The sequence below is a fragment of the Papio anubis genome, chromosome 1, assembly GCF_008728515.1.
Source record: "Papio anubis isolate 15944 chromosome 1, Panubis1.0, whole genome shotgun sequence".
Taxonomy (NCBI): domain Eukaryota; kingdom Metazoa; phylum Chordata; class Mammalia; order Primates; family Cercopithecidae; genus Papio; species Papio anubis.
In genome coordinates, this window is record NC_044976.1 from 127,241,074 (window position 1) to 127,268,379 (window position 27,306).

A 27,306-nucleotide genomic window follows, 5' to 3' on the forward strand; every position below is an offset into this window, starting at 1 on the left:
GGAAAGGAGGGAGCTTTCCCCTCGGAAAGGAGATCTTGATCAGAGTGTAGAATCTACAATACCTAAGGAGTTATGGCTTAAGCACCTTTGATATCACCACCCAAAGCTCAGGAAAAGAACCTGCTGGAACTGTGTGTAAAATGGGTGGGGTCGAAGTTAGAGTGGCTTCCCTTCTCAGCTTTAGTCTTCAGAGTGGCCGATAAAAACAGAATCGAAACCTAAGCATTCCTTCCTCCTCTCTGTCCCCCGGGAGAGGGAAGAGAGAATAAATGCCACATCTCATTAAGCTTTTACGAGCTCAGGCGGGCAGAGTGGGCCCACACCGGAGGCAGGCAGAGGGCTGGGGGAGGCTGCAGGAGGGATTCCCCAGTTCTCTCAGGGAAGATGAGTTCCAGAACTTAAAGACCAGCTCCACAGAAAATGAAATAAGGGTTAACAACAGATGTGGGAGTAACAGCTGCTTTTATTAACATCAGAAGGGCAACAGTACAGGAAGTTGGGTAGATGTGGGGACAACAGAGACTGTGGCAGAGGCAGGACAGAAAATCTACGGAAATTGCCTGGAAGAGTCAGCTGTAAGGCATGAGAATCCTGAGGGTAAAAGAGAAAAGGGAAAGACTCCTCTTGGATCTTATGAAGCTGAAATAACAAGATCTTAAACATGAGTGAGGACTCTTTTGCCCCAACCTAAGGTGACTTTAAATCCAAGGTATAAAACATGGCATGGATATTAGTTTGAATAGGGAAAATGAGAACTCTCTTTGAGCTAAAAAAAAGAAAAAAAAAAAAAAAAGAAAAAAAAGAAAGCATTAAAACCCTGATTAAGGCTGCACAATGATCCAGTGTGTAAGGATGGGAGAGAGAATAAATACCCTAGTGACCCACATATTGAACAGACCACAAACAAGAGAACAAGACTTGAGGCTAATGGAAGGTCAACATGCCCATGCCGCCACGGGGGGCAACAGTGCCACAATGCCACGTGGGCACTAACACACACTGTATCCCCCCAGTCCCTGCCCGGGTTGAAGGGTGTGCAGATCACAGCAGCAGAGCTGCCTAGACTGAGGCAGGGCAGGAACACCCACTGCTGATGCAGTGGGAGGTAGGGATGGGGAGCCTGGCCCTGGCTTTGTGCGAGTGCAAAGAGAAGGAACACAGAGGTGAAATCAAGTCGCTGGGGCAGCGCTTGTAATATTGGGGTGACCGTGGGAGGGCAGTAGCAGACACAAGAATAATGGCCTTCCCAGGCCAAGGTCCATGTTCTACCATCTGGCAGGAAAGCCAGGGGTTTATCATACATGATAAAACCCACACAGCTGGACTCTGGGCAAGGCCCACTTTAGCCAATTAGAAGATACACTGTCTGTGGCCAGGCAAACAAGCTCCTCCCAGCTGGGGAAGAGGTGAGAATCCCTGGGCCTTGCCCAGTCCTGAGGTCTGGGTGTCTGCAGGGAAGCGCAGTGGTGAAGAAAGCATCCAGCAAGGTAAGAGGGGCTTGGGTAGCACCCTTTGCTTCTGTCACTTCCGCAAAAACTTCTTGTTGAGGAGGAAGATGAGAAGGTTGACATTGACTTTGGCCTTGTTGAAGAGTTTCATGACAGCCACACCCTCATACTGGAGCTGCAGGAGGTCCTAGGAGGGAAGAGGCAGGGAGGGGAGTTTAAGGGCTTCTGAATGTGGTCCAGTCAGATGGTGTACAAAACACTCACATCATGGGGCCTTCTGCAGTCACCAGTGGCACTGGCCACTGAAGTAGGGCATTGAAATCCCACTTCACAAATGAGGAGACTGAGGCAAGAGAGGTACAGTGACTTCATCAAATGTCAGCTCAAGCAGAACCAGGGATTGAAATTGTTTTCCTTATTTTATTTATTTATTTTTTTGAGATACAGTCTCACTCTGTCTCCCAGGCTAGAGTGCAGTGGCGTGATCTTGGCTCACTGCAATTTCTGCCTCCCAGGTTCAAGTGATTCTCCTGCTTCAGCCTCCTGAGTAGCTGGGATTACAGTCAGGTGCCACCACACCAGGCTAATTTTACCACACCAGGCTAATTTTTGTGTTTAGTAGAGATGGGGTTTCACCATATTGGCCAGGCTGGTCTCGAACTGCTGACCTTGTGGTCCGCCCGCCTCGGCCTTCCAAAGTTCTGGAACTACAGGCGTGAGCCACTGCACCCGGCCAAAGTCATTTTTCTTACTCAAAAGGCAAAACAGCAGAGCAAAAAGATTTGGATTTAAAACTACTGCTTGGCCGGGCACAGTGGCTCATGCCTGTAATCCCAGCACTTTAGGAGGCCGAGATGGGCAGATCACAAGGTCAGCAGTTTGAGACCAGCCTGACCAACATGGTGAAACCCCGTCTCTACTAAAAACACACAAAAAGTTAGCCAGGAGTGGTGGTGTGTGCCTGTAACCCCAGCTACTCAGGAGCTGAGGCAGGAGAATCGCTTGAACCTGGGAGGCAGAGGTTGCAGTGAGCCGAGATCGTGCCATTGCACTCCAGCCTGGGAGATGGAGTGAGACTCCGTCTCAAACCAACAAACAAAAAAACCAAAAAAGCAACAACAACAAAACCCAAAAACACCACTGCTTCACTCCTTTCCTGAACACTGGCCTATGACTTAGGCCAGCTTCTTAACCTTTTAGCCTAGAGCTTGTAAAATAGGGATAATACTTCAGAGCTGTGGAGAGGATTAAAGGAGGTAACATGTAAAGTCCTTGACATGTGATAGGGCTTCAAATATTAATCCTGCTTCTGACACCAGCAGCCCACTCCACTCTCCCTGATGCTGGGTCTGTGTCAGGGCATGGGGAAAGGGGGGCTGGGGCTGCAAAGACCCCCACCCTTCTCTTCAGGAACAGACAATACTGATTGGGTGAAAAACTGAGCTGGTGTCATCTGAGGACTAGGGAAGTGAGGCCAGTTGCTCTCTTCAGGCCAGCACCTAAAGCCCAGCAGGTGTCCTGCAGGCTCATGGGACTGTCCCCTCACCTGATAGTGAAGCTGAAATCGCTCCATGTCCACACCCAGGAACTTGGCATTTACTTCAAACTTTCCTGCCTCATCTCCCGGGGTGATGTCAAAGATGACGTTTCTGAAGCTGTCAGGAACAGGATTCAAAACAGGAACCCACTGCCTCTTTCCAGGGCTACAGCCACATTCTTGCACCTACTGCTCCTCATCCTGGGCAGCGGTATCATCCAGAGCCAGCTTTCCCTCTGTCACTCCCAGAGGGTCCAGCTCGCTGTCTTCTCCTAGTTTTACTTCTGCTCCCCACACCATCTCTTTATCTGCCCCGCCCTACCCAGCTGTTCTCACCTCTGGAAAGCTTTCCCAGTTCCCTCGCCTCAGGGCATCTAGAACTGTGCTAGACCATGTCCACGGCCCCTCACTTTCTGTCTGGGCATGCTCTGTCTCCACCATCATTCTAGCAGCTCCTTCAAGACCGGGACCATGCTTCTCCTTCTCTTCCACCCAGTGCCCAGCCCACAGCTCCACCCCCAAGTTAGAGGACAGGAAGGGGCTGACATCCTGCCCTCCAAAGACACATACTGAGAGGCGGGAAGATCTTCAATTTCCACCAAGACACCCTTTTCCAGAAGCTGAGCAGCAGTGTAATGAAGAGAAGGCTGCTTCTTCCCCTTCCCAGAACTCCTGATTAAAAGAAGGCCCCAGAGAATTCATCCAACAAACACTTTACCACCAAAGAAACTTGTTTTTTGTGGCTGGAAAGGAAATGAGACCCCAAGAAAGACTTCTCACTGATGGAAGACAGAGGAGGAGGGCTGCACTTGAGCCCAAGACTTTGTAAGTGAGGCTCAAAGACCAGACTTACGAAGGGACTGTGCTGTGCTGGGTGAGATTCCCCTTTCACAGCTGGGAGATAGTGGGGCAAAGGTGACATGGGCAGGGGTGAGAAGTCACACATAACCGTCCAAGTACGAGAAAGCAGCACCTACTTGGAGTCGGGGGCCAGGTGGTCCAGGCAGGCCCGGATGTACTGGCTGTAGTAGTCACCCTGCTCCTCATAGAAGGTGGTCTTAGTGCTCAGGGCCTGTAATGTGGCCTGCAGCTTCACCAGCTCCGCCTTCCGCCTGTGCCTGTGTCTGTGCTGGTTGCGGATGTCCTGGGGTTGGGGAACAGAGGGAGGGATGAGTGGTCCTTCCTGGCAGGAGAGACTTAGGGCCTGACACAAGCCCAAGAGTTACACACTGAGGCTCTTCGGAAGAACAGGCTTCAGGGCTGTTTTCCTAGAAGGAAAATCTCAAGGATGGTATTCCAAATCCTTAAGGCATGTCCTCAGGGCCTCTGTCCATTGAGGACTAACTGGTTTCAAGGCCTTTGTTTTTTGGTAAAAGAAAGTTGCAAGGATACTTTTGTAGGTCATAAGCTGAGGATTGGGTTTTCATGCTCATGTGTGAGATATGCTTCTCTCAAACCTTCTGACCTGGGCACATTACCCAGCTAATGTGGGGAAAAAAAAAAAAAGAGTTGCAAGAACACCCTCCTCCCTGAGTAATTTCAAGATCTTTCCTTCAGGCCAGGTGTGGTGATTCACACCTGTAATCCCAGCACTTTGTGAGAGCCTAAGGCAGGCAGATTACTTGAGGTCAGGAGTTTGAGAACAGCCTGGCCAACATGGTGAAACCCTGTCTCTACTAAAAATACAAAAATTTGGCCAGGTGCAGTGGCTCATGCCTGTAATCCAGCATTTTGGGAGGTCAAGGTGGGCGGACCCTGAGGTCAGGAGTTTGAAACCAGCCAGGTCAACATGGTGAAACCATGTCTCTTACTAAAAATACAAAAATTAGCCAGGTGTGGCAGCGCGCACCTGTAATCCCAGCTACTTGGGAGGCTGAGGCAGGAGAATCGCTTAAACCCAGGAGGTGAAGGTTGCAGTGAGCCAAGATCACACCACTGCTCTCCAGCCTGGATGACAGAGTGAGACTTTGTCTCAAAAAAAAAAAAAAAAAAAAAGATGTTTCCTTCAAAACGGACCCTCAGCCTTCCTCTAGCTGGTGACAATTTTGGGTGGGCACTCATCAGGAGGGGCCCACCAACATTTATGGATTAACATGTACATGCACACGCACACACACACATACACAAAGGCACACGGAGCCCAGGCCCAGGTTGTTACCTTGGCCAGCTCGTCCACTAGCCCCTGGTAGCCATTTCTGGCGCTGACCAACCCCAGGGCTTCAAGTTGGCGCAGGTTCCGCAGGACACGCCGCTGCTTCTCTGCCAGTGGCAGGAGGGAGTGAGCTGTCAGTGAGCGGTGTCGTCGCAGTGGCTCCGGTGTCTGGGCTGCACAGGCCTGGCGTCGGCTCATCAGCTGCTTGTGGGCTGCTTCCTGGGGACACAGGGATGCTGGAGGGGTCTACCAGGCCCTACCAGTCTGCTCCCACACCAGGGAAGACTCCATGGGCACCAGCAACAAAGGGAGGCCTGAGATTTTTCTGGGTATCATTAAGAAAGTGCCCCAGAGCCCAGCCTCTGCAGGGTATGGCTGGGGCAGGGCATAGCTTATGAAGAATATCAAGGTATAACATCGTAACACATGGTGTCACACATGGGACGGCCTCATAGATCACCTCATAGATCACCACAGGGGAAGAGTGGCTCAAAGAAGACCCAAACCCAGGTCACGGCATAAAGGATTCCGGACAGACACTAGCTGTGACTTCCCAACAATGGATCTTTCTGATGGCCCAGGATGTTTGGGGGCATTTCCCTGTCTGTTTCGTTTTGGGACATACCTCTACTGGCCATCCCCACCTTTTCTCTGGGAAGACCCTGGTTCAGTCTTCGCTCCATCAGGCCCAACATGCCCCTGGCCCCCCACCCGCCTACTACCTTCTCCTGCCTCCAGGCTTTCTAGCAGACCACTCTTCTGAGTACAGGCCTTCCAGGGGTGCCTTCCCAGACCGCCTCTCAGCGCCCCCCATAGCCCTAGTGTTGGTGCTTGTTTCAGTGTGTGCAGTGGGGAGAGGGGTGGGGCCCCATGACTCTGTAGCCTGAGGCTTCCCAAGGCTAAAGCTGTGTCCCTCACCCTGTAGGCCTCCAGAGTTTTCATTACTGGTGAGCACAGGTGTCTGCTTCTGGCCGACTGTGGGTGAGGTTCAGAGGAGGGAAGCAGCAGTGGTGCAGTTGGGGTGAGGCGGGGATGAATGAGATAGAACCTGTGGGCTGGCGCAGCTACCCACCTGCTCTCTGGAAGCCGAGAGGGACAGGATCTCCTTGAGGGTGTCCCCGGGATGGAACTGTATGATATCGGCCAACAGCTGCTTGGTGCTGCACAAGGAGGCAGTGACAGAGGAGAGGTAAGGGGCAGGGGAAGGGCCTGGACATGGGACTGGCCAGAGGTCTAAGAGTAAGTGGACCATGCTCTATAGCATGGCTGCTAGGAGGTAAGGAGAGAGAGTGAGGGATAGGGGATGTCGTAGACTAGGATACCTTCCCCACAAACTATCTTCCTTTGAGTCCTTCAGCTGAGCACACATGTCCTTCCAGCCCAGCCATCCCTTCTCCTTAGCTCTCAATGCATCTGACACCCACTGCCCTCTTGGTGGTGCTGTGTTCAGCCCTAGCCCGACCCTGCTCTCAGCCCTTTGATGGGCAGGACAAAGACGATACTCAGCTCACTTGTTTTTTTGTTTTTTTTTTTTTTTGAGATGGAGTTTCACTCCTGTCACCAGGTTGGAGTGCAATGGCATGATCTCAGCTCACTGCAACCTCCACCTCCGAGGTTCAAGTGATTCTCCTGCCTCAGTCTCCCAAGTGGCTGGGATTACAGGTGCTTGTCACCACGCCTGGTTAATTTTTAAATTTTTAGTAGAGACAGGGTTTCACCATGTTGGCCAGGCTGGTCTCGAACTCCTGACCTCAGGTGATCCACCTGCCTCAGCCTCCCAAAGTGCTGGGATTACAGATGTGAGCCACTGCGCCTGGTCAGCTCACTTGTTTATTGAGTGCATGAGTGGGTGGAAGGGGGGTTGCCTTGTTGGCAGGGAGTTTGAGCTGGCACTTTGGCTCCACTTCCGCCCAGATGACCAGCCCACCCCTACTGGGGATCCTCCCTCACTTTTGTAGAACTGGGGAAGAAAAGCCCCATGCCCATCTCCTGACCATCACACTCAACAAGAATGTGGAATTAGGCTGGGCGTGGTAGCTCACACCTGTAATTCCAGCACTTTGGGAGCCCAAGGCAGGCAGATCACTTGAGGTCAGGAGTTCAAAACCAGGCCAGCCAACATGGTGAAACCCCATCTCTACTAAAAATACAAAAATTGGCCGGGGTTGGTGGCAAGCACCTGTAGTCCCAGCTACTTGGGAGGCTGAGGCAGGAGAATCGCTTGAACCCAGAAGGTGGAGGTTGCAGTGAGCTGAGTTTACGTCACTGCACTCCAGCCTGGGTGACAGAGTGAGACTCTGTATCCAAAAAAAAAAAAGCGGAATTAGAACATGAGCTCTACAACCCACTGGCTATGGAACTTTGGATAAATCACATAACTACTGAGTCTTTCCTCAACTATGAAGAGGAGAAGCCACCATCTACCTCATAGCTTGTCTCTAAGAATAAACGATAACATATAAAAAAGCATTTGGGCCAGGCGCTGTGGGTCAAGCCTGTAATCCTAGCACTTTGGGAGGCTGAGGCAGGTGGATGGCTTTGAGACCAGGAGTTTGAGGCCAGCTTGGGCAACATGGTGAAATTCTGTCTCTACTTGAAAAAAGAAAAAAGCCCTTTGGTAAACAGCACAATATGCAAACATCTGCTGTTGCCAATATCTTCATCATTCCTTTACTTTCAGTACAACACAGAGCAAAAAGCTGAGGATATCAGACAGAAAACAGCCAAGGCTGCAGCAAGGGGAATAAAGGTAGGCTTCAGGGAGAACTTCCTGAAGGATAAGGGAGCCCAGGAAGAAAGTGAAATGGGCGCCTCAAAGTAAGGCCATTTTACTGGCCTCAGGGCTGGGGAGCTTAGGTAGGCAGGGGCAGAGGCTGGTGTCACCCACCTCAGAAGCAGGCTACGGGTGTTGGAGTCATCAGTGTCTGCCTCCAGTCCTTCAAACTTGTTGGTCAGTGTCAGGGACACTTCTAGCTTGCTCAGGTCCGTGTGCCCATCTGCAGCAATGCTCTCCCCTGAGGTGTGGTGAGGAATGAGAGGGAGACAGGCATACACACGCACGCACGCACGCATGCACGCACCAATCGGGTCATGTTAAATCGGCTGCTCTACATGCCCCTCTTCCAAGAAGTTTTCCCACACTGGCCTGCAGAACCACCCTGTGTCCCCAACCCTTAGCACCGATGGAAGGGCTGTTACCCACAGAGCATACCCTCGTGTTACTGGGGCTGTGCCACCCCCACACCCTCAGCCCTGGGTGCCCTGAGGGTAGAGGAGCCATGCCTCCCCCAGCCTGCAGCTCCTGGCTCTCTCTAATCACCATCTTCATTCTATCCTTCCTCCCAGTAAGTTGGCTTCCTCCTATTCCATGGCCCAGAAACGCCTCCTTCTCAGAGAAACCTAATGAGACCCTTATCCCCGTGCCTCTTTCACATCATTTAATTGGCCATTTACCTGATGATCACGGGTCCCTCTACCGTCTGTCTACCTTCTCCACTTCAATCTGTGTCCCTGTGCCCATGTCAGGACTAGAGGGAGAGTATGGAACTAGCCGCCTGGCACAAGACCTAGACTGCATGGGTGCGCTCACATGGCCTGTCTGCCTGCCTGTCCCTCCCTCCCTGCAGGCCCCTTAGCTGGCCCCGGCTGCCAAGGAGGGCACACACCAATAAGGTCAGGAATGGTGGGCAGCTCCCCAAGGTCCTCCAAGAGCTCATGCAGGGGGTCTTGGTGATCAGAGGCAATGCAGTCCTGGTGCTCCAGCAACAGCTGCAGGACAGAGGAAGAAAAGGAAATGCAGGGTCTGAGCCAGGTCTTCTCCCTGGGGCCAGCCCACTACCCCATCACAGGCTACCAAACCCCTGCCCACCCAGTCAACACTCTCCAGATCTCAGCCCCTCACCCTGTGCGTGTTGACCAGCTCCCCCACGGTAATGTACACCACAGGTTTGGCCACAGCCACCATGTCTGAGTACTCGTCCACTGCAAAACGCTCCTCTGGCTCTGGCACCTGGCAGGCTCTATGGATGAACTTCCTATCCAAAGGGAGGGCATGTGAGAGAGCGGGGAGAGCCAGCACCCCACACATCTTCTGTCCCCATCCTTTCCCCAGCCTTCTCCAGCGATTGCTCAGGCCAATTTGGACTCTCCAGTCTCAGCTTCTGCCCTCTGTCCTGCCCTACCTCCGTCCCAGTGACCCCTCAAGCCAATCTCTCTTAATAGTCTCCTTTCTCTCCACTGAGGAGTCCTTCCAACAACCTATCCTCCACCCCACTCATTACGCTCTTCCGTTCTATTTATGCCTCTTGTCCTCATGGATTCTGGAGGGGAGAAGTGGGATGTCAAAGATGAGAAGAGGGAAGAAAGGGGACAGAGAGGAAAGGGACCCAAGACCTGAACTTGAGGTGTGTTTCCTCCAGATAGTCATTCAGGACCCGCAGGTGCTGGCTCTGCCCAGAGAAGGCCTTGCCAGCCGCAGCGTGTTGTAGGAGCTGAGCCACAGCCCCCAGGGCATGGCGCTGGGGGGCAGCCAGGGTGCCACCAGCTGCCATGGCCACAATGTCGAAGGCGTCAGGAGCCACCACAGCTGGGTTCAGGAAGCGGTAGTACAGGAGGTTCCCGACCACCTGAGGGCAGAGAAGACTCTCCCAGAAGTGTCCAGGGGCCACCTTGACTGGTGCAGCCCCACATTCCCAGCTTGCTTGGCTGGAAGGGATACCTGGGCCAACCCCCTCACTTCAAAGAAAACAGGCCCAGAGCAGGCAGGCAACTTTCTCAAGGCCACACAGCAAACCTGAGCAAGAGCTGGGACTTGAACCTAGATCTCCTGACAAGAAGCCAGTGTTGCCCACTCTGTTCGCTCATGCCCCAGCGTGAGCCAGGCTCCATTTACAAGGGGCAGCATATTTCCCTCCTTGGATTGTTATGGCATAGGATTTTTTGTGTTTTTGTTTCGGTCTGAGGATCGCAGGTACCAGCAAAGCAAAGGAGGGATTGAAAGGTGGGGGTGGGAAGATAACACTTGCCTTATAGACCTCGCTGTCTGTGGCGTCAGGGAATTTCTCTGCCAGAGTTGCCTTCAGGACTTTGGCCACATATCGCATCCCGTACCTGGGGACAAAGAAACAGGTGCACTGTGCCTGTGCCTCTGCCCATCTCTCTCTGCCAGATATAAGAGCTTGAGTGCATGGCTGTCTCTGCTCCCCCAGGCTCAGCCACTCCAGAGTGGAGCTCAAGCACTGTCCCTCCACTATACATAGCCACCTCCCTGCTGCCTTCCTCTGAACATCTCTGGGCCTTGTCCATCCCTCCTGCCTTGTGTCAGTAGTCAGGACCAGGGGCCTATTATCTACTAAATGTCTCACACAGCCTCCAACCTGGCCTGAGAACCTCTTCTTTGAGACTCTCTGGTCTCCCCTACAGAGCACTCCAGATCACCACAGTCATCCCCCATCCCCCAGAGGCACTGTTAACCTAAAGCTTGGGTATTTGACACTCACAGCCAAATCCCTGTCCTAGGACAGCCTAGGTGGCTCCGAGGTAGTCAACCTTGTCAGCTGTCACAGAGCACCTGTGAGTGGCCTAGTCTGGGCTAGAGGCAGGGTCCCAAGGAGATCAAGTAGCCAGGAGGAGAAGCTCCAGTTTGGACTCCACCACCAACCAGAGATATTATCTTAGGCTATTTCCTTCCCCTTTGTAAGTCTGTCCCCTGGTCTAGAAAATGGGAATGATCATTCTTGCCCTCTCTTCTCACAGGGTTTTTTGAGGATCAAGTGAAATTATGTCTGCGAAAGTAATGCATAATGGTAGAGTACTATTCAAATGTGCTAGACTTCATTATCATTATTATTCTTATTATGGATGTGCCACCTACAAATGTAATTAAATTCGTTTAAAAGCAATTTCCCCTCCTAGGGTACCAGAGACAGAAGTTTACAGCTCATTGTGTACTTTCCTTTCTTAAGCCTAGAACAATCTTTTCTTTTTTTTTTTTTTTTTTTTTGAGACGGAGTCTCGCTCTGTCGCCCAGGCTGGAGTGCAGTGGCCGGATCTCAGCTCACTGCAAGCTCCACCTCCCAGGTTTACGCCATTCTCCTGCCTCAGCCTCCCGAGTAGCTGGGACTACAGGCGCCCGCTACCTCGCCCGGCTAGTTTTTTGTATTTTTAGTAGAGACGGGGTTTCACCATGTTAGCCAGGATGGTCTCGATCTCCTGACCTTATGATCCGCCCGTCTCGGCCTCCCAAAGTGCTGGAATTACAGGCTTGAGCCACCGCGCCCGGCCTAGAACAATCTTTTCTTACTCCTAATTGTAAACTCTTAATCCAGTTCTCCAGGTTTGGGGAGCAGGGTTATGAACTCTATGGGTTCCCCTTTTCAGCATCCTCATCTTGCCCTGGGCACTCCAGCCTGGGCAACAGAGTGAGACCCTGTCTCAAAAATAATAAAAAATAAAGAAAAACAAACAAAAGAATGAAATCCTGCCATTTCGACAACATAGATGAACCTAGAGGTTCGTGTTAAGTGACATAAGCCAAACACAGAAGGACGAATACTGCATGATCTCACTCATATGTGGAATCTAAAAAAGGTGATTTCACAGGAGTAGAGAGTAGAATGGTGGTTACCAGAGCCTGGGGAGGGCAGGAGAGGGGGAGAGAAGATGGGGAGAGGTTGGTCAATGGGTACAAAGTTATAGTCAGGTGGAAAGAATAAATTCTGGTGCTGTATTGCACAGGAGGTGACTATAGTTGATAATAATGTATTGTATATCTCAAAATAGCTAGAAGAGAGGATTTTGAATGTTCTCACCACAAATAAATGTTTGAGGTAATAGATATGCTAATTACCTTGATTTCATCATTCATTGCACAATGTATATATGTATCAAAACATCACACTGTACCCTATGAACATGTACAATTATTATGTGTCAAAAAATAAATGTAGAAAACCAAATGTATTGACTAAATTTAAAGAAAAGAGAGAACTATAAAGTACTTTATGGGCTTAAAATATTTATTTTTGATATTAGGAACTGAAGAGTCCCATTTTCTCCTCATTTGCTCTTAGATAATAAAGTGTCCCTGAGATCATTTTAGGGTCCCTGCTCTGGTTCCACTGACATCTTACCAGGCCACATGCAGACCTACATGCCATCTTTCAGCTCAGCTGTCTAGCAGGAGCTTGGAGCATTCCCCACATCTCTCCAGGAACCCCTCTGAGTACCCCTGGCTCTATCTCCCTCCCTGCCTTCCTCCCTGCAGGACTATCACCCTGCTCTGCTCCCCATGGTGGCCTGGCCCTCTCAAAATCCCATGTGTAGGCTGGGGTGGGGCTGTTGCACATACGGAATTTGGTCCACAGATGAAGTAATGGCTACAAGGAACTTATCAGTCATGGCGAGGAGGTTGCATAGGGCGATATCCAGTTGTCTCTGGACCTCGGGGTGGCTCAAGGCCTGCTCCGGGGTGACATCATACGGGAGATGGCTATGAGCAGAGAGAGACAAGGTATAAACAGGAGCACCCTCCAATGGCCTCCTTCCCCAAGGCCCTATTCCTTAAACTCTTATCTAACAACAAGATCTTATACAGATGTGCTAAGGACAGCTCAGCATGCTAAAGGAGAAAGGGCCAGAATGAGAGTAAGGACTGGAGAAATGCAATCGGGAGGTGAAGAAGAGTTAGAGTATCTACAGGGAAGCTGAAGAATGTAGGAAGGAACAGAGAACCTGGAATCTATGGATGCTTCTAAGGGGAACAGATGACAAGCAGGCGGCTGCGCTGCAAATAGTCTTTGGGAGTTTGGAATAATGGAGAGGCTGGGCCAGAGCCTTATAGTTTCCTCACTTAAAGCCTCCTGTGCCATCCAGAACAGCCACCAGGATTGCCTGCTCGCCTCCGTGGCTATGTTTCCCTAGCACCTAGAGACCTGAGCAATGACCCCAGGCGATAAGGGCAACCTATTTCTCCCACTATCTCGTTTGCCTATTCATCTATAAATAAAAATATTCATCTATACCCCTATAAATAGGAGTCCATGTCCTAACTCCCAGCAATTTTTTTTTTGGTAGGGGGGACAGAGTCTCACTCTATTGCCCAGAGCTGGAGTGCAGTGGCATGATCTTAGCTCACCGCAACCTCTGCCTCCCAGGTTCAAGTGATTCTCTTGCCTCAGCCTCCCGAGTAGCTGGGACTACAGGAGTAGGCCACAACACAAGGCTAATTTTTGTATTTTTAGTAGAGTTGGGGTTTCACCATGTTGGCCAGGCTGGTCTCAAACTCCTGACCTCAGGTGATCCGCCCACCTTGAGCCCCCAAAGTGCTGGGATTACAGGCGTGAGCCACTGGGCCCGGCTCTACTGCCAGCAAATTTGACACATCATTTGCAAGCACTGACATAGCAATTAAGCACATTTGCATATTCATCTGTACTCATTTTAGTTAAGCCCACCAGGTCTGGAATCATTTACATTAGTTTCATGTTAATTATCAGAGGGGGTCTAAAAGACTACCTTATTCATGCCTAAAAAGCTGGTATCATATTTGCATAAATCAGCACGCCCATTTATATGCCACCTTCAAAGTACACCCAAGCTTCCCCAGTAGGGTCGAGACACAGCTGACCAAAAAGAGCTCTCCCTCTGCCCATGTGCTCACCTGCGCTGCCCTGTCTGGGCCTCAGTCTGGTTGATCCAGTTCTTATAGAGGTGGACAGGGTCTGTGTGGACGCTGAGCACTTTGTCCTCTAGCACATCCTGGATAACCTTGCCCAGAATCTCCTGCAGGGCACTCTGTCCCCGCCCATTGCGGTAGAATCTCACCACCAGCCTCACCACTGTTGGGTTGCCTGTCACCACGTCCTGGGGCTGCTCCACCTTTGACCTGTGGTTTAAGAGGTCATTGAAGCTAGTCTTCTGCCTCTGTGTAGGACAAACCGTTACTTTTTCTTTTTGAGATTTTGGCTCTCAAAGCCTGCCCTGGTGTCCCTGCTCTTAAGGAATGTCTTGATATCTCTCTCAACCTTTGTGTTAGCATGTCAGCCCATATCCTCCCACTGTGCTGTCCCAGATGTTTTACAGTTTCTCCACAGGAGGCAGAGAAGAGAGGTCTTCTGATTCCAGTTCTACCCTTAAGCCTCAACAAGCTGTCACCTTGTGAAGAAGCCAACAGGGGCATCTCTTAACCCATTCTCTCCCCATTCCTTTGTGTCTGGAGAGCCTACTTGACTTCCTCCTGGAGTGCTGTCTTGAACAGCTGGAGCAGGAGATAGGCCTCTCGGCGGCTGGAGGCATAGTTGTACAGGCTGAAAATCACTGCCTCCATGAACTTGGTGGTTTTGTTCTGTGGCATCTGAAAGATCAGCTTGGCCAGGTAGATGGGCTGAGTCTGCAAGCAAGAGGGGAGACAGGAATGGCTGACCATGTACTTCGAGGACCAGTGATAGGATAAAGAAAGGTTTTCCCTCGATGGAAATCTGGAATGGAGAAAGCACTACCACACTTTCTCCAGGTGCTAGTGACATTCCAGACAAACAGGGGAAGAGGTAGTCTCTTTTCCTGGGGATAAGGAATTAAGATTATGGGAAAGGACACCTTGCATGGTGTCAAAGGCACAGACAAGAAGGCCTTGAAGTCTCAGACCCTCAGGAGATGGGAGAGACTTCTCCTTGGAAAGTCCTCTGCTAACCTGGAGCAGGTAGAAGAGGTGTTGGTATGCTTCCAGTTTCTGCCGTTTCTCTTTGCTCAGTGACTTTAATCCCTTCTGCTTGTCCAGAACCATCATATCCGACAGCTGTTCCTTATTCCTCTTGGTCAGCTTCTTGCAGTGGGAGACCACTTCCTGCAGGGGTGGAGGAATGGGTGATACAACCAGCCTAGGCCATCCCAGGGCACAGAACGTATGGTCCAGAATCAGTGCCTTGAAGAGTCAGGGCTTTCTGCTGTTCAAGGAACAGGCATAAGCTGGGGGAGAGAAGCAGTTCTAGGGTGAGGAAGGGCCCCTCCTAGTGCCCTGAGACTCCATCTGGTTCCTCTCCTGTCATGGGAGTGAGTCTCCAAAGAGAATTGGGTTGCCAGGCTGAGGAATTGTGTCTATTTGGCTTTTGCTATCACTTCTTATTAGACTGCTACACACATTTGAGGTGGAGCTATCACTATGTCACTATTACCCTGTCACTGCATATTTGTATGGTAATTTATGATTTAAAGAGCTTTCTTATCTATCTCTATATTTGGCCTGGAGAGGCGGACATTCTCATTATTCCCAGTTTGCTAATGAGAAAACAGACTTAGAAGTGAAATGAGCACCCACAGCCCCATCCCTAGGAATCAGCAGAGCCGGGCATTCTGATTTTAGGTCTCATGCTCTTTCTACTCTGTCATGGGTCCCCCGAAATGATTTATTAGAATGGCAGAGGGCCACTGGAACAAGGAACTGAGTCAGGTGATAAAATCCACACCATTTTGAAAAAATTGATTAGCAAACAGAGAATGGTCAGCATCACATCTCCAGAGGTAGACAGATCTGGGGAAGGGGAGGACTGGTGGGCCCCACACCTGCAGAGTGATCCGGTTCTTCACCAGCAGGCCAATCTTGATGTCCATGATGTTGAGGTCCTGCTCCAGCTGCTGATTGGATCGGATCTTCCTAACTACCTCTTCCTGGAGCTTCAGCAGCTCTGCCTCAGCCAAGAAGTCCTGCTGGCTTTGATTCAAGAGATGGGCAAATCTGCGGACCACACTGAGAGGAGGGTGGGGTGCATGCACTGGGAGGAAGGGAGGAGGCATCAGGATTAGGCATGTCTCATCAGAGGCCTCCTTGCCAGTCCCTGCCCCAGAGTTAGCCCACCCCAGTCCCCGTTCTGCTTGGAATCAGCAGGTCCCCAACCCCAGTCGTCTTCTAACTGGTTCTGCTTGCACTTGGAGGGCAGTGGGTAGCCTCTTAGCCAGGCCTGTCCCTGAGCCCCCTGTCTTATAACTGGAGATGACATAATAGCTGCTCTTCCCCTACTTCTGATTCACCCCAGCCTGGGCCTATCCCAGGGACCTCTGACACCAAAGCCAGAGCCACAGCTCCCTCTGATTATCCTCCCAGACCTCCCTTGTCTACCGCAATTTACCACTCACTTCTGCTGGGCCAACCTGCTCCTCCTCCTACCTGCCAGCCACCACTCAGCCCTGCTTGCCCTCACAGTGCTCCTCTGTCAGGAGTGTCTGTACACACCAGGAAGGACAGGTAGATGGGATGGACAGTGGGCTTTATAATATAGGGGAGGTCAGAGCTAGCTGGTGATTCTCCTTGAATCACCTTTGGAATTAGTATTTGAGCAAAAAAGAAAGAAGCCTCTGAGCTAATTTATTGGAAATAACAACAAAACAACTAATACATAGAATGTTTACTATGAGACAGAAGCTGTTCTAAGTGCTTTACACACTTAAGACCACCTGTGAGGTCAGTACACTATAACTATCCTCTCTTACCAATGATAACTCTGAGACTCAGAGAAGGTAAGCAACTTGCCCTATGTTACACAGTTAATAATAAATGAAGGAGTCAGATTTGGAAGATGAATAAAACTAGTCCCTGTCCCTAAAGGCAGTCTAGTAGGGAAACTAGACAAATAAACCACAATTCACTGCAATGTGGTTAGCGCTTTGAGAAGAGCAAACATGGGGATCTTTGGGAAAACAAAAGTGGGTTGCCCAACCCCACTGGGGAGTGAAGAAACACTGCAAGGAGGAGGTGAGACATCCCTGATGTCGGTGAAAAGGAGGTGGAGAGGGTGAATGTGGGGAGTGCCGAAAGTCCACTGTATCTGGAACACAGTGCAGAAGGTGTAGGTGGTGAGGGGCAGGTCAGTAAGGTTAGAGGTGCAGGGAAAGGCTGGATCACAGAGTCCCAAAGCTGTGGTTAGGAGATTGGACCTTACCCTCAAGGCAACAGGGCATCATGACAACTCTTAAGGAGGTGAGTGACATGATCACATGTACAGGTTTAATGGATTAATCTGGCTACAATAGGGGAACAAATTTTTTTTTTTTTTTTTTTTTTTTTTGACAGAGTCTTTATCTGTTGCCCAGGTTGGAATTCAGTGGCATGATCTCAGTTCCTTGCAACCTCTGCTTCCCGGGCTCAAGAGATTCTCCTGCCTTCGCCTCCCAAGTAGCTGGGATTACAGGCGTCTGTCACCACATCTGGCTAATTTTTGTATTTTTAGTAGGGACAGGGTTTCACCATGTTGGCCACACTGGTCTTAAACTCCTGACCTCAGGTGATCCTCCTGCCTCAGCCTCCCAAAGTGCTGGGATTACAGGTGTGAGCCACCACCATGCCTGGCCTGGGGACAAATCTTTGAGGAGTGAAGAAAGGTAGAATCCAAGACAATTCATGGCATCTTGGATTCGATGAAATACAGCATATTAACTCCTCAAAACAACCCTACAAGACAAATATTAGAATTATGTCCAGTTTATAAAGGAGAAAAGTGGGCAAGAAGGAAGTTAATTGGCCAGGTGTGGTGGCTCACGACTGTAATCCCAGAACTTTGGGCAGCCAAGGCGAGTGGATCACTTGAGCCCAGGAATTTGAGACCAGTCTGGGCAAAATGGGGAGACCCCCATCTCTACAAAAAATCAAAAGTTAGCCAGTTGTGGTAGTGTATGCCTCCAGTCCCAGCTACTCAGGAGGCTGAGGTGGGAGGATAGTTTGAGCCTGGAAGGTTGAGGCTGCAGTGAGCCGTGATTGTGTCACTGCACTCCAGCCAGGGTGACAGAGTGAGACTCTGTCCCAAATAAATAAATAATCAATTAAAAAAAAAAAAAAAGAAGTTAAGTAACTTGCTGAGAGCCACGCAGCTAGTAAATGGTAGAGCTCTGAATAAAGTTTGGGGGCCAGTGAAGTCAGGAGACAGCACTAGGGAAAAACAAATTCTTCCAGAAAAACCATAAACTGAAGAGAAGAAAAAGAAGACAAAAAATGGCCAGGACAATGGTATTAGTGTAGCCACAGAGACAAAATAGAATGGGCTAGGTTGGGGAGAGGGAAGGAGAGAAAGAAGCTTGTTGACAGGAAGCAGATGGCCTGAGTGTGCATGACCAGAGAAGGGACAGGCAAAGTCCCTGTGGGCAGTTCAGGGGCGAAGAAGGACTGAGGAGGTGAAGGAGAGGATTCCTGAATAGGACATTTCACCAGAAGCCCAAGAGTGCAGCCTCAAGGCCAGGAAGGAAAGGGGTCTACTGCTTCAGGAACTCAGGGGCTAGAGGTGAATGTGGAAATGGACTACTTGTCAATTTCACAAAAAGGAAGGGGATGCCATTTGCTGAGCTTCTGAACTTGTAGAACAAGGGCCAGGAAGGACCTCTTTAAAGCTTTAAATGAGCACTCAACTAATGGGGAATATGGAGCAGGAAGATGAAGCACCCTTGGGTGCTTCTCACATTCCCCACACCACAGAATGGACTCTGTGTGCCTCACCAGGCCTTGTTTGTGCTGGGCCACAGAGGTCTGGAGGGGAGAAGTTGGAACCCGAAGGAAAGAAGCAAGATCCTTTTCTTTTTGCTTTGGTGGTAGCAATAGGTAGATAATCTAAGCCTGGTACAAAAAGAGCCTGGTTAGAACTTTCACTGTGACAAGGCTATCTGTGATTGGGATGAGCAGGTGGGCTTTTGTTACAACCTCTGCTCCACGTTCCTGCACAGACGACTTATGACTACCTTCCCCTTACCTGCTGTGCAGTCCCAGAAGGATGTCTAGACCTGCCTGGCTCTGTGGGGTGCTCTCCCTCCCATCAGCTGGGGAGGGTGGATCAGGCAGCTCACCTAATATCCTGTAGTCATCCTGGGCTTTCCTGGCTCGGAAAAATGCCTGGATCTTTACAATGGACTTAACCTGCCACGAACACAGATGGGAAAAGGGTTGCTGGCTGTCCTTGCTCTAGTCTCATGGGTAAAGGTTGGGTATGTGGGCAGGGGGAGCAAGGTGACACTCACATTCTTCTGGAAGTAGTGCAGACGCCTCAGGTATTGCCTCCGAGTTGCCCACATCCGGGCCCAGGCCTGGATCTGGGAGAAGAAACACACTGCCTCAGCTCCAGCTTGAGGCCCACCCTCAGTCCCAGGCCAATTCAGCCAAATCCAGAGATCACAAGGAGGTGACAATACTGCAAGATTGTTCTCAGAGGGTCTTTCGAGAGAAAGAAGCCTGCCAAAACCACTGTAGCTACCTTGATTATGGCATCCAGGTTTGCCTTAAAATACTGCAACCGCTCCAGGTAAATCTTCCGCTGCCTATAACCCCGCCAATGAGCCTGCAAATCAGGAGAGAAAGGGCAGTAACTCAAGTAGGTCTCCTTTGGTCAGGGAGGCTTTTAAGAAAATCCTTGTCCTGGGCTCTCCAGGGAACGGAAGTGGGCAGTTAAATAGAGGGGGAAGGGGAAAGTGGCCCTGTTCTCAAAGAACTTCCAACTTCATGGGGAAGACCAAATGGCTGCACATAGCGAACAATGCCCTCTGCCATACTCCCTGGTCCCAGAACAAACACCCACATACCCACACCCACACACCTCTAACCAATACCTCTTCACAGAAACTCAACTATAAGATACAGTCCTAAAAGATAATAAAGCATACACCTACTCACCAACTTCACCAAAGTATGTACCATATCAGCCTAAAATACACTCATACACCCATATGCAGACCACCCACACCCTATCACACACTCCACCCTCCCTCATGTGCACAGAAAGTGGGCAGAGAGCAGTCTGGAAATGAATGTGGTTGTGTGGATGCGAAGTGTGTACAGGCACAAAGCCATGTGCTCACCATCTCTGCCAGGGGCCACCTGGGCAGCAGGTCACTAATGCTCTCATAACTCACATTCTCTTTACAACACAATCCAGCTCCTGACCCTAGCTTTCAGCAAATCGTCCCACCAAGGTCCCCAGTAATTCAGCTGTCAGGCCAATGGCCTCTCCCCTAGCTGATCTGCTGCAAAGGGTCCAACTGACATCTGCACAAATCATGCCTCCTTTGGTCTCTAAAATCTCAAGGCCCTCTTCCATTCCAGTCTCCTTCCTAGGAGCCTTTTCCCTTTCACTCCAAGCTTGTGTGGGATTAATTTTCCTAAAGTACCTCTTAGACTGTCCCAGCCTATTTCCAGAAGTTTTCAACCATCTGACCCCACACTGCCTATTTGACTTTCCACTGGTCCCCACCTTCTTAAGGATCCTAGATGCATCAGACTTTTCACTTTCTTCTAAACATGCCTTATGGTTTTCTGTCCCCAAATCTTTTATACCCACCCTTGTTCCCAGCCCTATCTCTACCCACTGAAATCCTTCCCATCTTTTTTTTTTTTTTCTCCTTTGAGACAGGGTCTCAAAGGCTGGAGTGCAGTGGTGCCGTCATGGCTCACTACAGCCTCCACCTCCTAGGCTCAAGTGATCCTCCCGCCTCAGCCTCCTAAGTAGCTGGAATCACAGGCATGTGTCACCATGCCTGATTAATTTTTTATGTTTTGTAGAGATGGGGTCTTACTATATTGCTCAGGTCAGTCTTGAACTCCTCGACTCAAGTGATCCTCCCACCTCGGCCTCCCAAAGTGCTGAGGTTACAGGCATGAACCACCATGCTTGGCCCTTCCTGTCTTTTAGTCCCCATGTTCACTGCAACCTCCACCTCCCAGGTTCAAGTGATTCTCCTGCCTCAGCCTCCCAAATAGCTGGGATTACAGGCGCCTGCCACCATGATCAGCTAGTTATTTTTTAAATTTTTAGTAGAGATGGGGTTTCACTATGTTGGCCAGGCTGGTCTTGAACACCTGACCTCGTGATCCACCCGCCTCAGCCTCCCAAAGTGCTGGGATTAACAGGCGTGAGCCACCGTGCCCGGCAAGGAAGCAACCCCTTTCATTCAGTTGCCCCCAGCCCTTCCTAAAGCCAGTTCTGCCAGCTTTCCCTCGAGGCTTACATGGCCCTTCTGTTGGGAAAGGATGTAAAAGAGGATAGCTTGGTCCATGATGCCAGCTGTCCATGTTGGAGCCTAGAGGTCAGGAAGCCCCATTTCCATGCCTGCCCTCAGGACTCTTTCTTTTCCTCCTCCAGGTACTGCCTGGAAAGTTGCCGTGGGTGGTCTGAAGTTGCTGTGGGTGTGAAAGAGAGTGGTCTGCTCTCTGCTCTTTCCCACTACACAACCTCCACCAGGCTCCTTAAGGCCTCTGAATTGGTCAGAATTCAGGATCCTGGCTGGGGTTCTGGCCAGGGTGGGTCAGAGCTTTTAGGAGATAAAGTCTCAGCACACCCAGGCAGCCTCATTTTGGATTTTCCTTTCCCCTGGCAAGAGGCTCAAGGCTCTGGGCTACCTCTCTCTTTCTCTGTCTCCCAGAACCCAGGCCACAGCCCACACAGCTCTGGTACTAGTGACAAATGTTCCCTCTGACTCCATCTTCTTTCTCACTGTCGGTGTGGTTTTTCATCGCCTTAGTGTGAAATTCCAGACTGGGCTTAGGATGGAGAAATCCCTATGATTCAGACCACTAAATACAGCTCACTAAAGTTCTGTATTGAGTTCTGGGACCAATGCCCTGAAAACAAAATCTCATAATGGCTCCCATCAATGGAGCACTTACCACACTAAGTGCTACATGTAATTTTCCTATTGAATCTTCCCAATCAACATATGAGGTGAGCACCATCATTATGAATGAGAAGACTGAGTGCTAGAGAGGGCATAAGTAAGGTGCCCAATGTCATATGACCCAGAAGTGGTAGGACCAGGAGGCAAACTCCACCTTCTGACCCCAAAGCCTAAGCTCTCAATTACCCCCCAACACCGTCAGTCATAATCAAGGGCCATTTGCCAGTCTTGGTCTGCACATCTGTCTCCCTTGGAGTCCTCTGGTGTTGTCTTTGTGTCCCTCCTATCACAATGTCTAACATCAAGTGTACTCCAATTTCTGTGAGGGGAGAGATGTGATTACTCACCCTTAGGCCTCGCACCCATCTCCCACCCTTGCCTAGTGCCAAGTGGCATGCTCTTGGCATTCAAAAAGTTTATGAAAGCATCTTTACATTGCCAGCACCCCCATGAGGCCCTCCAGATCACATCTGCCTGGGAAGGTATCTGCTCAACTGCCATGATTCCTGGCTTGCACAGTGCCTCTGGCTATCTTCTCTACCAGCCTCATGTCTCAGTTACTTACAGGTCAGTCTCAGAGGCCACACTGGACCATCCACGGGTTGGAAGAATAAAAATGGGAAGGGCTGGTTGGAGAGGAAAGGTAGAAGACTCTTCTTTTCCTAAAGGATATTTCACCCCTTTTCTGTTTAACCACCACTTCTTCGAGCCCTCCTGGTGTCTAAGCCTTGATGTCTTACTAAACACACACACACACACACACACACACACACACACACACACACACACACTCTTTTAGAGACAGGGTCTCACTCTGCTCTCTCTGTTGCCCAAGCTGGAATGCAGTGGTGCCATTATAGCTCATTTCAGCCTCAAACTCCTGGCCTCATGCAATCCTCCCACCTCAGCTTTCTGACTGGCTGGAATCATAGGTGTTAGCCACTGCACCCAGCTAAATCTTATTTCACTCTTCCCTTGGGGAAGCTAAAAAGCAGCTCTTACTCTCTGGATAGTGATGATGATGACATAAATAGCATGGTAACTTCTACCATGTTCTTACCTACCTCCCAGGCACAATTTATAAACAATTGAGATATTACCCAACTTAATCCTCATAACAACTCTATAAGGTAGGTGCTTTCATTAGCCCTATTTTTCAGATGAAAAGACTGAGGGACCAGTGAGGAAACTGAGGGAGAGAGGGTAAGTAACTTGCCAGGGTCACACAGCTAAGAGGTGACAGAGCTGGGATTCAAACGTACATGGTCTGGGTCCAGAACCTATGCTTTTAACCACTACTATTTAGAGGCCGAAAGATCATTCCCATGTCAGTAAAAAGGAAGCAGGGTGGATACCCTGGAGCCCAGATAAGCGCAGGCCCTGAAGACTGAGAAAGCCAGAGCCTGCCACCTGGATCTGGATGACTGCTGGGAGCCAGGTCCTCAGAAAGTGGGAATGCTCAGCAAACTTCTGTCGAACTAGGAAGCCACGGAGGCGGGCCTGGAGCTGGACGACAAAGCCCGTGTTGGCTTTCCAGAGCTGTTGGCGGTCATAGGCAGCAGTGACCTTGGTGACAGCTGACTGTGGAGGCAGGAGAGAGATGCTGTGGTCTTTCAGGGAGTGGGAGCCTCTTCTTCAGGGCATTCCCATCCAAAATCCCCCACCCTTGCAGGGGCTCTGCCAACCTGGATCTCCTCCCGGGTCAGGTGAGAGGTGTGGAGGCGGCAGCCAGAGGGTTGCTCCCAGGTCCCCTGGAAGGTCTGCAGATGGAAGTAGTAGGCAGTGCCATCGTTCATGTCATGTTGAACCCAGAAAGCTGAGTCTGCTAAGCAGAAACCAAGCAAGCAGAAAAGGTTCAGAGTAGGCAAGGGGTGGCTGGGGCAGGCAGAGAAGAGGAGGGTCAGGTTGGGGCCATTACCTGGACGCTGTTTCTTTGCCATGGCACCTTCCAGGGCTCGCTGGTAGCCGTTGGCACAGTTGGGAACTACCCCTCGAAGGGCCACTGCGGGGTTCCTCAACACCCGCTCAGTCTGGGCTGCCTTGCCCTCCTTGATGGCTTGATTGATGGCGGCCACACCAAGAGCCACTGACAGGGGCATCAGGAGACAGCAGTCAATACTTCGCCTAAGTCCCTCCCATGGGCCTTAGCCTGTCCACTAGGGACAGATTCCATGAAAGAGGACACAAAATCACCCTTCTGAAGGAGTAGACAGGAACATCCCAGGATGGACAGAGACACATACATGAAAAGCAGCACCATGCAACTGTGCTTGGAGGGAAAGGCAGCAGCAGTCAAGGAAGCACTCCGAGGGAGGCAGCGTGGGGCTAGGCTGAGTTGGGGCTTGATAAAAGGAAAATCAGCTTGAACAGAAGCATAAAGGCCCAGAGCAGTGGTTCATGCCTGTAATCCCAACACTTTGGGATGCTGAGGCAGGCAGATCACTTGAGCCCAGGAGTTTGAGACTAGCCTGGCCAACATGGCAAACCCCCATCTCTATAAAAAAAATACAAAAATTGGCCAGGCGCTGTGGCTCACGCCTGTAATCCCAGCACTTTGGGAGGCCAAGGCAGGCAGATCACCTGAAGTCAGGAGTTCGAGACCAGCCTGGCCAATATGGTGAAACCCCGTCTCTACTAATAATACAAAAATTAGCCAGCTGTGGTGGTGGGTGCCTATACTCCCAACTACTCAGGAGGCTGAGGCCCAAGAATCGCCTGAACCTGGGAGGTGGAGGTTGCAGTGAGCCAAGATTGCACCACTGCACTCCAGTCTTGGTGACAGAGCGAGACTCTGTCTCAAAAAAAAAAAAAGAAAAAATATTAGCCAGGTATGATAGTGCATGCCTGTACTTCCAGCTACTCAGGAGTCTGAGGTAGGAGGATTGCTTCAGAGGTTGCAGTGAATGGAGATCACAGTACACTGCCCTCTAGCCTGGGTGACAGAGTGAGACCCTGTCTCAAAAGAGAAGCATAAAGGCAGGATATGGGCAGAGGACTCTGGGACAGTTTCTTAGGAGAAGAGAGCCTAAGAGGTGGGAATGGCTGATGTAGCATCTGCCTTCCAGTCACTAGTAGACAGACAGATGGACAGAGAGACCACAGCCACTGAGAACTAACACCACCAGCACCACACATCAGCACACCCCTGTCTACTTGCACTGAGTCTGCCTATTTTCCTCAAACTCCTGCCAATTCCTCTTCTCTCACTCCAAGTCTAAACATTTTCTAGCCAGAGCTGATTGACTATTGGAACCCAAACTCAAGTTACCAGCAGAAATGGGATTTCTGACTACTGTGTGATCTCACACACCCACATTACAGGGAAAGTGTCCACAGGAAGGCATAGAGGGAGGCAGCGGGTGAACCATGGATTCTCACCTCCTGAGAATTTCCTGCCCTGCTGACTGCCAGGAAATCCATCCTGCAGTCCGAACAGCAGCCCTCCTGCTCTGACTCTGGCCTGCCTCACCACAGAGGTTGAAGGAAGACGGAGGTGACCAGGGAGGCCCCCTGACCATCTGGGCTGCTGCTGAGCCCACATCCCTCCCCTCCCAGGGTCCCCTGCTCAGTCCATTTACTTCTCTGAGCTGTATTAGTGTCCTGGTTGGCTCTGACCACTCCCTGGCGGATCTCCTCAAGCCACAGCACAGCTCCAGGATCCCCTGTCACCTGGTAGATTGAGGGAGGAAAAAAAAAGATGAGACCCCAAGCTAATCTCTCTAGGTTCCCAGGCCAAGGTGCCTAAGGGAACCAAACTGCAGGCAGGCATTGGGAGCCACAGGGACAGTGATCTCTACTCAGCTCCCTGTCCTGTGTGTGGGCACGTGTGGCATGTGGTTCCCTGGGATGTGGCCAGGCTCAGAAGGCTCTCTTTTCCTGCTGGGCTTTTAACTCTACTCAGTTTGGCCACAGCACCTCCAGAACCACAGAGGCTCTGCATAGCTCCTCAAACCCTCAGCATCCACCACCTTCTCAACAGCTCGATTCCGTGCTCTTGTGCCTCAGTCATGTCCAGGGATAGCCCACACTGGAGGCTCCACCTACCTGCCCCCACGCCCCACTCCCCTAGGCCTCATTGCAACTTCTCAGGCTGATCCTGACCATGACTTTTACCTTCTCTTTCCTTTTCTTGCTCCACACTCCTCTACCCGACAAGGTAGTGGGAAGATTACATGAGGCCACAGGTTAAGTAATCCCATGCCTGCCACACTGTCAGACTGATAAAGGCTTGAACCCTTCCTTGCCTCACACAACCCCAGATTCTACTCCTTCCCAACTCTCCTCATTAATAATAGACTTTGTAAACTAACATTTTATTGAGTACTGACTATGTGCCAGGCAGTATTCTAAAGCACTTTCTTATGCATTAATACTTGTAAAGCACATAAAATGATGCTTGGCACAGAGTGAGGACTCAATAAATGTTAGCCAGTACTACTGTCATATTATCTCACTTACACCCCATAACTATGAGATACGCTCATTACTGCCACAAGCTTGTAGGTAATGAAACAGAGGCACAGAGAGGTTAAGTAACACGTGCAGGGTCAGGCTGCCAGGACGTAGGCTCCAGTAGTCTGGCCCAGGAGCCTGGGCTCTCAATCACTCTCTACTGCAATATACTCAGGGCGTTTCAGGTTCAAAATCCTGCCCCATTTGTCAATTCATTTAATTTTCACCCTCATTCTGGGAGCTGGGTAGGACCAGGTAGGCAGTACTTTACAGATGAGTAAATAGAGCTCAGAGATATCAAGGGATTTGCTCAAGGTCACATGGTCACTAAGGGTCAGAGTGGGAAATCCAGCCTGGTTCTCTGGCTCCCAGGTCTGTGCTCTTCCCATGGACTGTCCACTGCCCTGGCAATGGGGGCCATCCTTCTTTACCAGATTGGAACACCCCCCGACCCCCACCCAGAAGCCATTGTGTCCATCAGAATAGAGCTCTGCCAGACTGGGTACAGTGCAACCCACAGAGAATGTTCTTCCTGCTCTGATGACCAGCCCTAACTTCACCTGGGCCTTCTGCCTTTTGGCTGCCACAAGGAGGAGATGGTACCGAGGGGCGACAGGGAGGCTGATATCATCGAGGCCAGCTGCAGGAAGCAGTAGGGCAGACAGAGTCTTCTCAGGGCTGCCTTTGTCCAGAGCCTCATTGATGAGGCTGATTGCAAGGACCCCTAAGAAACAGAGATCTAGGTGTGTGGGGGGCCCCTAGACTTACGGCTAAGGGACAGGCTGCCTAAGTTGGGCCATCTCCACCCAGCTCCAGACTATACTCACGGTCAGTCTCTTCCTGGGCCTGTGCATTGACCTGGCTCACGGTGGCCTGCAGGTCATTCCAGCTCAGGAAGTCCTCACCCATCCCACGCTCCTGTCGCAATTTCAGCAGGGCATCGAAGTAACTGGCAGCGGGGTGAAGGGCAGAGAGGTGAGTAGCATGTAAATCATCAGCCAGAAGTCAGGGGAAAGAGTTGAACGATTTTCCTCACTTGACCTCCAGGACACCACACTCTTTTAGTTCTCTTCTTGCCTCAC

General features: G+C 50.6%; 1 protein-coding gene and 1 non-coding gene across 5 annotated transcripts in view; one reads left to right on the plus strand and one right to left on the minus strand.

Annotated features, from left to right (window-relative positions):
- Window positions 1–445: 445 nt before the first annotated feature.
- The window catches only part of IQGAP3 (IQ motif containing GTPase activating protein 3), a 47,055-nt gene continuing 20,194 nt past the window's right edge, over window positions 446–27,306 (minus strand). For 2 of the 4 annotated variants that reach the window (XM_009183613.3, XM_021924964.2), the window contains 25 exons: window positions 27,052–27,173; window positions 26,785–26,948; window positions 25,351–25,441; window positions 23,691–23,858; window positions 23,458–23,597; window positions 23,183–23,353; window positions 19,360–19,443; window positions 19,127–19,198; window positions 18,956–19,025; window positions 15,695–15,903; window positions 14,826–14,978; window positions 14,362–14,525; window positions 13,797–14,021; window positions 12,486–12,626; window positions 10,162–10,246; window positions 9,530–9,762; window positions 9,039–9,171; window positions 8,803–8,905; window positions 8,025–8,151; window positions 6,210–6,297; window positions 5,144–5,356; window positions 3,963–4,129; window positions 3,556–3,657; window positions 2,995–3,103; window positions 446–1,635 (listed from right to left, as the gene is read on the minus strand). In XM_009183613.3, coding sequence (XP_009181877.2) covers window positions 1,522–1,635; window positions 2,995–3,103; window positions 3,556–3,657; window positions 3,963–4,129; window positions 5,144–5,356; window positions 6,210–6,297; window positions 8,025–8,151; window positions 8,803–8,905; window positions 9,039–9,171; window positions 9,530–9,762; window positions 10,162–10,246; window positions 12,486–12,626; window positions 13,797–14,021; window positions 14,362–14,525; window positions 14,826–14,978; window positions 15,695–15,903; window positions 18,956–19,025; window positions 19,127–19,198; window positions 19,360–19,443; window positions 23,183–23,353; window positions 23,458–23,597; window positions 23,691–23,858; window positions 25,351–25,441; window positions 26,785–26,948; window positions 27,052–27,173 — 3,448 coding nt within the window. In that variant the 3' untranslated portion in view covers window positions 446–1,521. Of the gene's footprint in view, window positions 1,636–2,994; window positions 3,104–3,555; window positions 3,658–3,962; window positions 4,130–5,143; window positions 5,357–6,209; window positions 6,298–8,024; window positions 8,152–8,802; window positions 8,906–9,038; window positions 9,172–9,529; window positions 9,763–10,161; window positions 10,247–12,485; window positions 12,627–13,796; window positions 14,022–14,361; window positions 14,526–14,825; window positions 14,979–15,694; window positions 15,904–18,955; window positions 19,026–19,126; window positions 19,199–19,359; window positions 19,444–23,182; window positions 23,354–23,457; window positions 23,598–23,690; window positions 23,859–25,350; window positions 25,442–26,784; window positions 26,949–27,051; window positions 27,174–27,306 lie in introns of those variants that run through there. The other 2 variants (XM_021924953.2, XM_021924965.2) reach the window with 2 other exon arrangements.
- Window positions 4,374–4,473, plus strand: LOC116272533. Its single transcript, XR_004181202.1, has one exon. It is a non-coding gene; the product is annotated as a small nucleolar RNA U13 (small nucleolar RNA).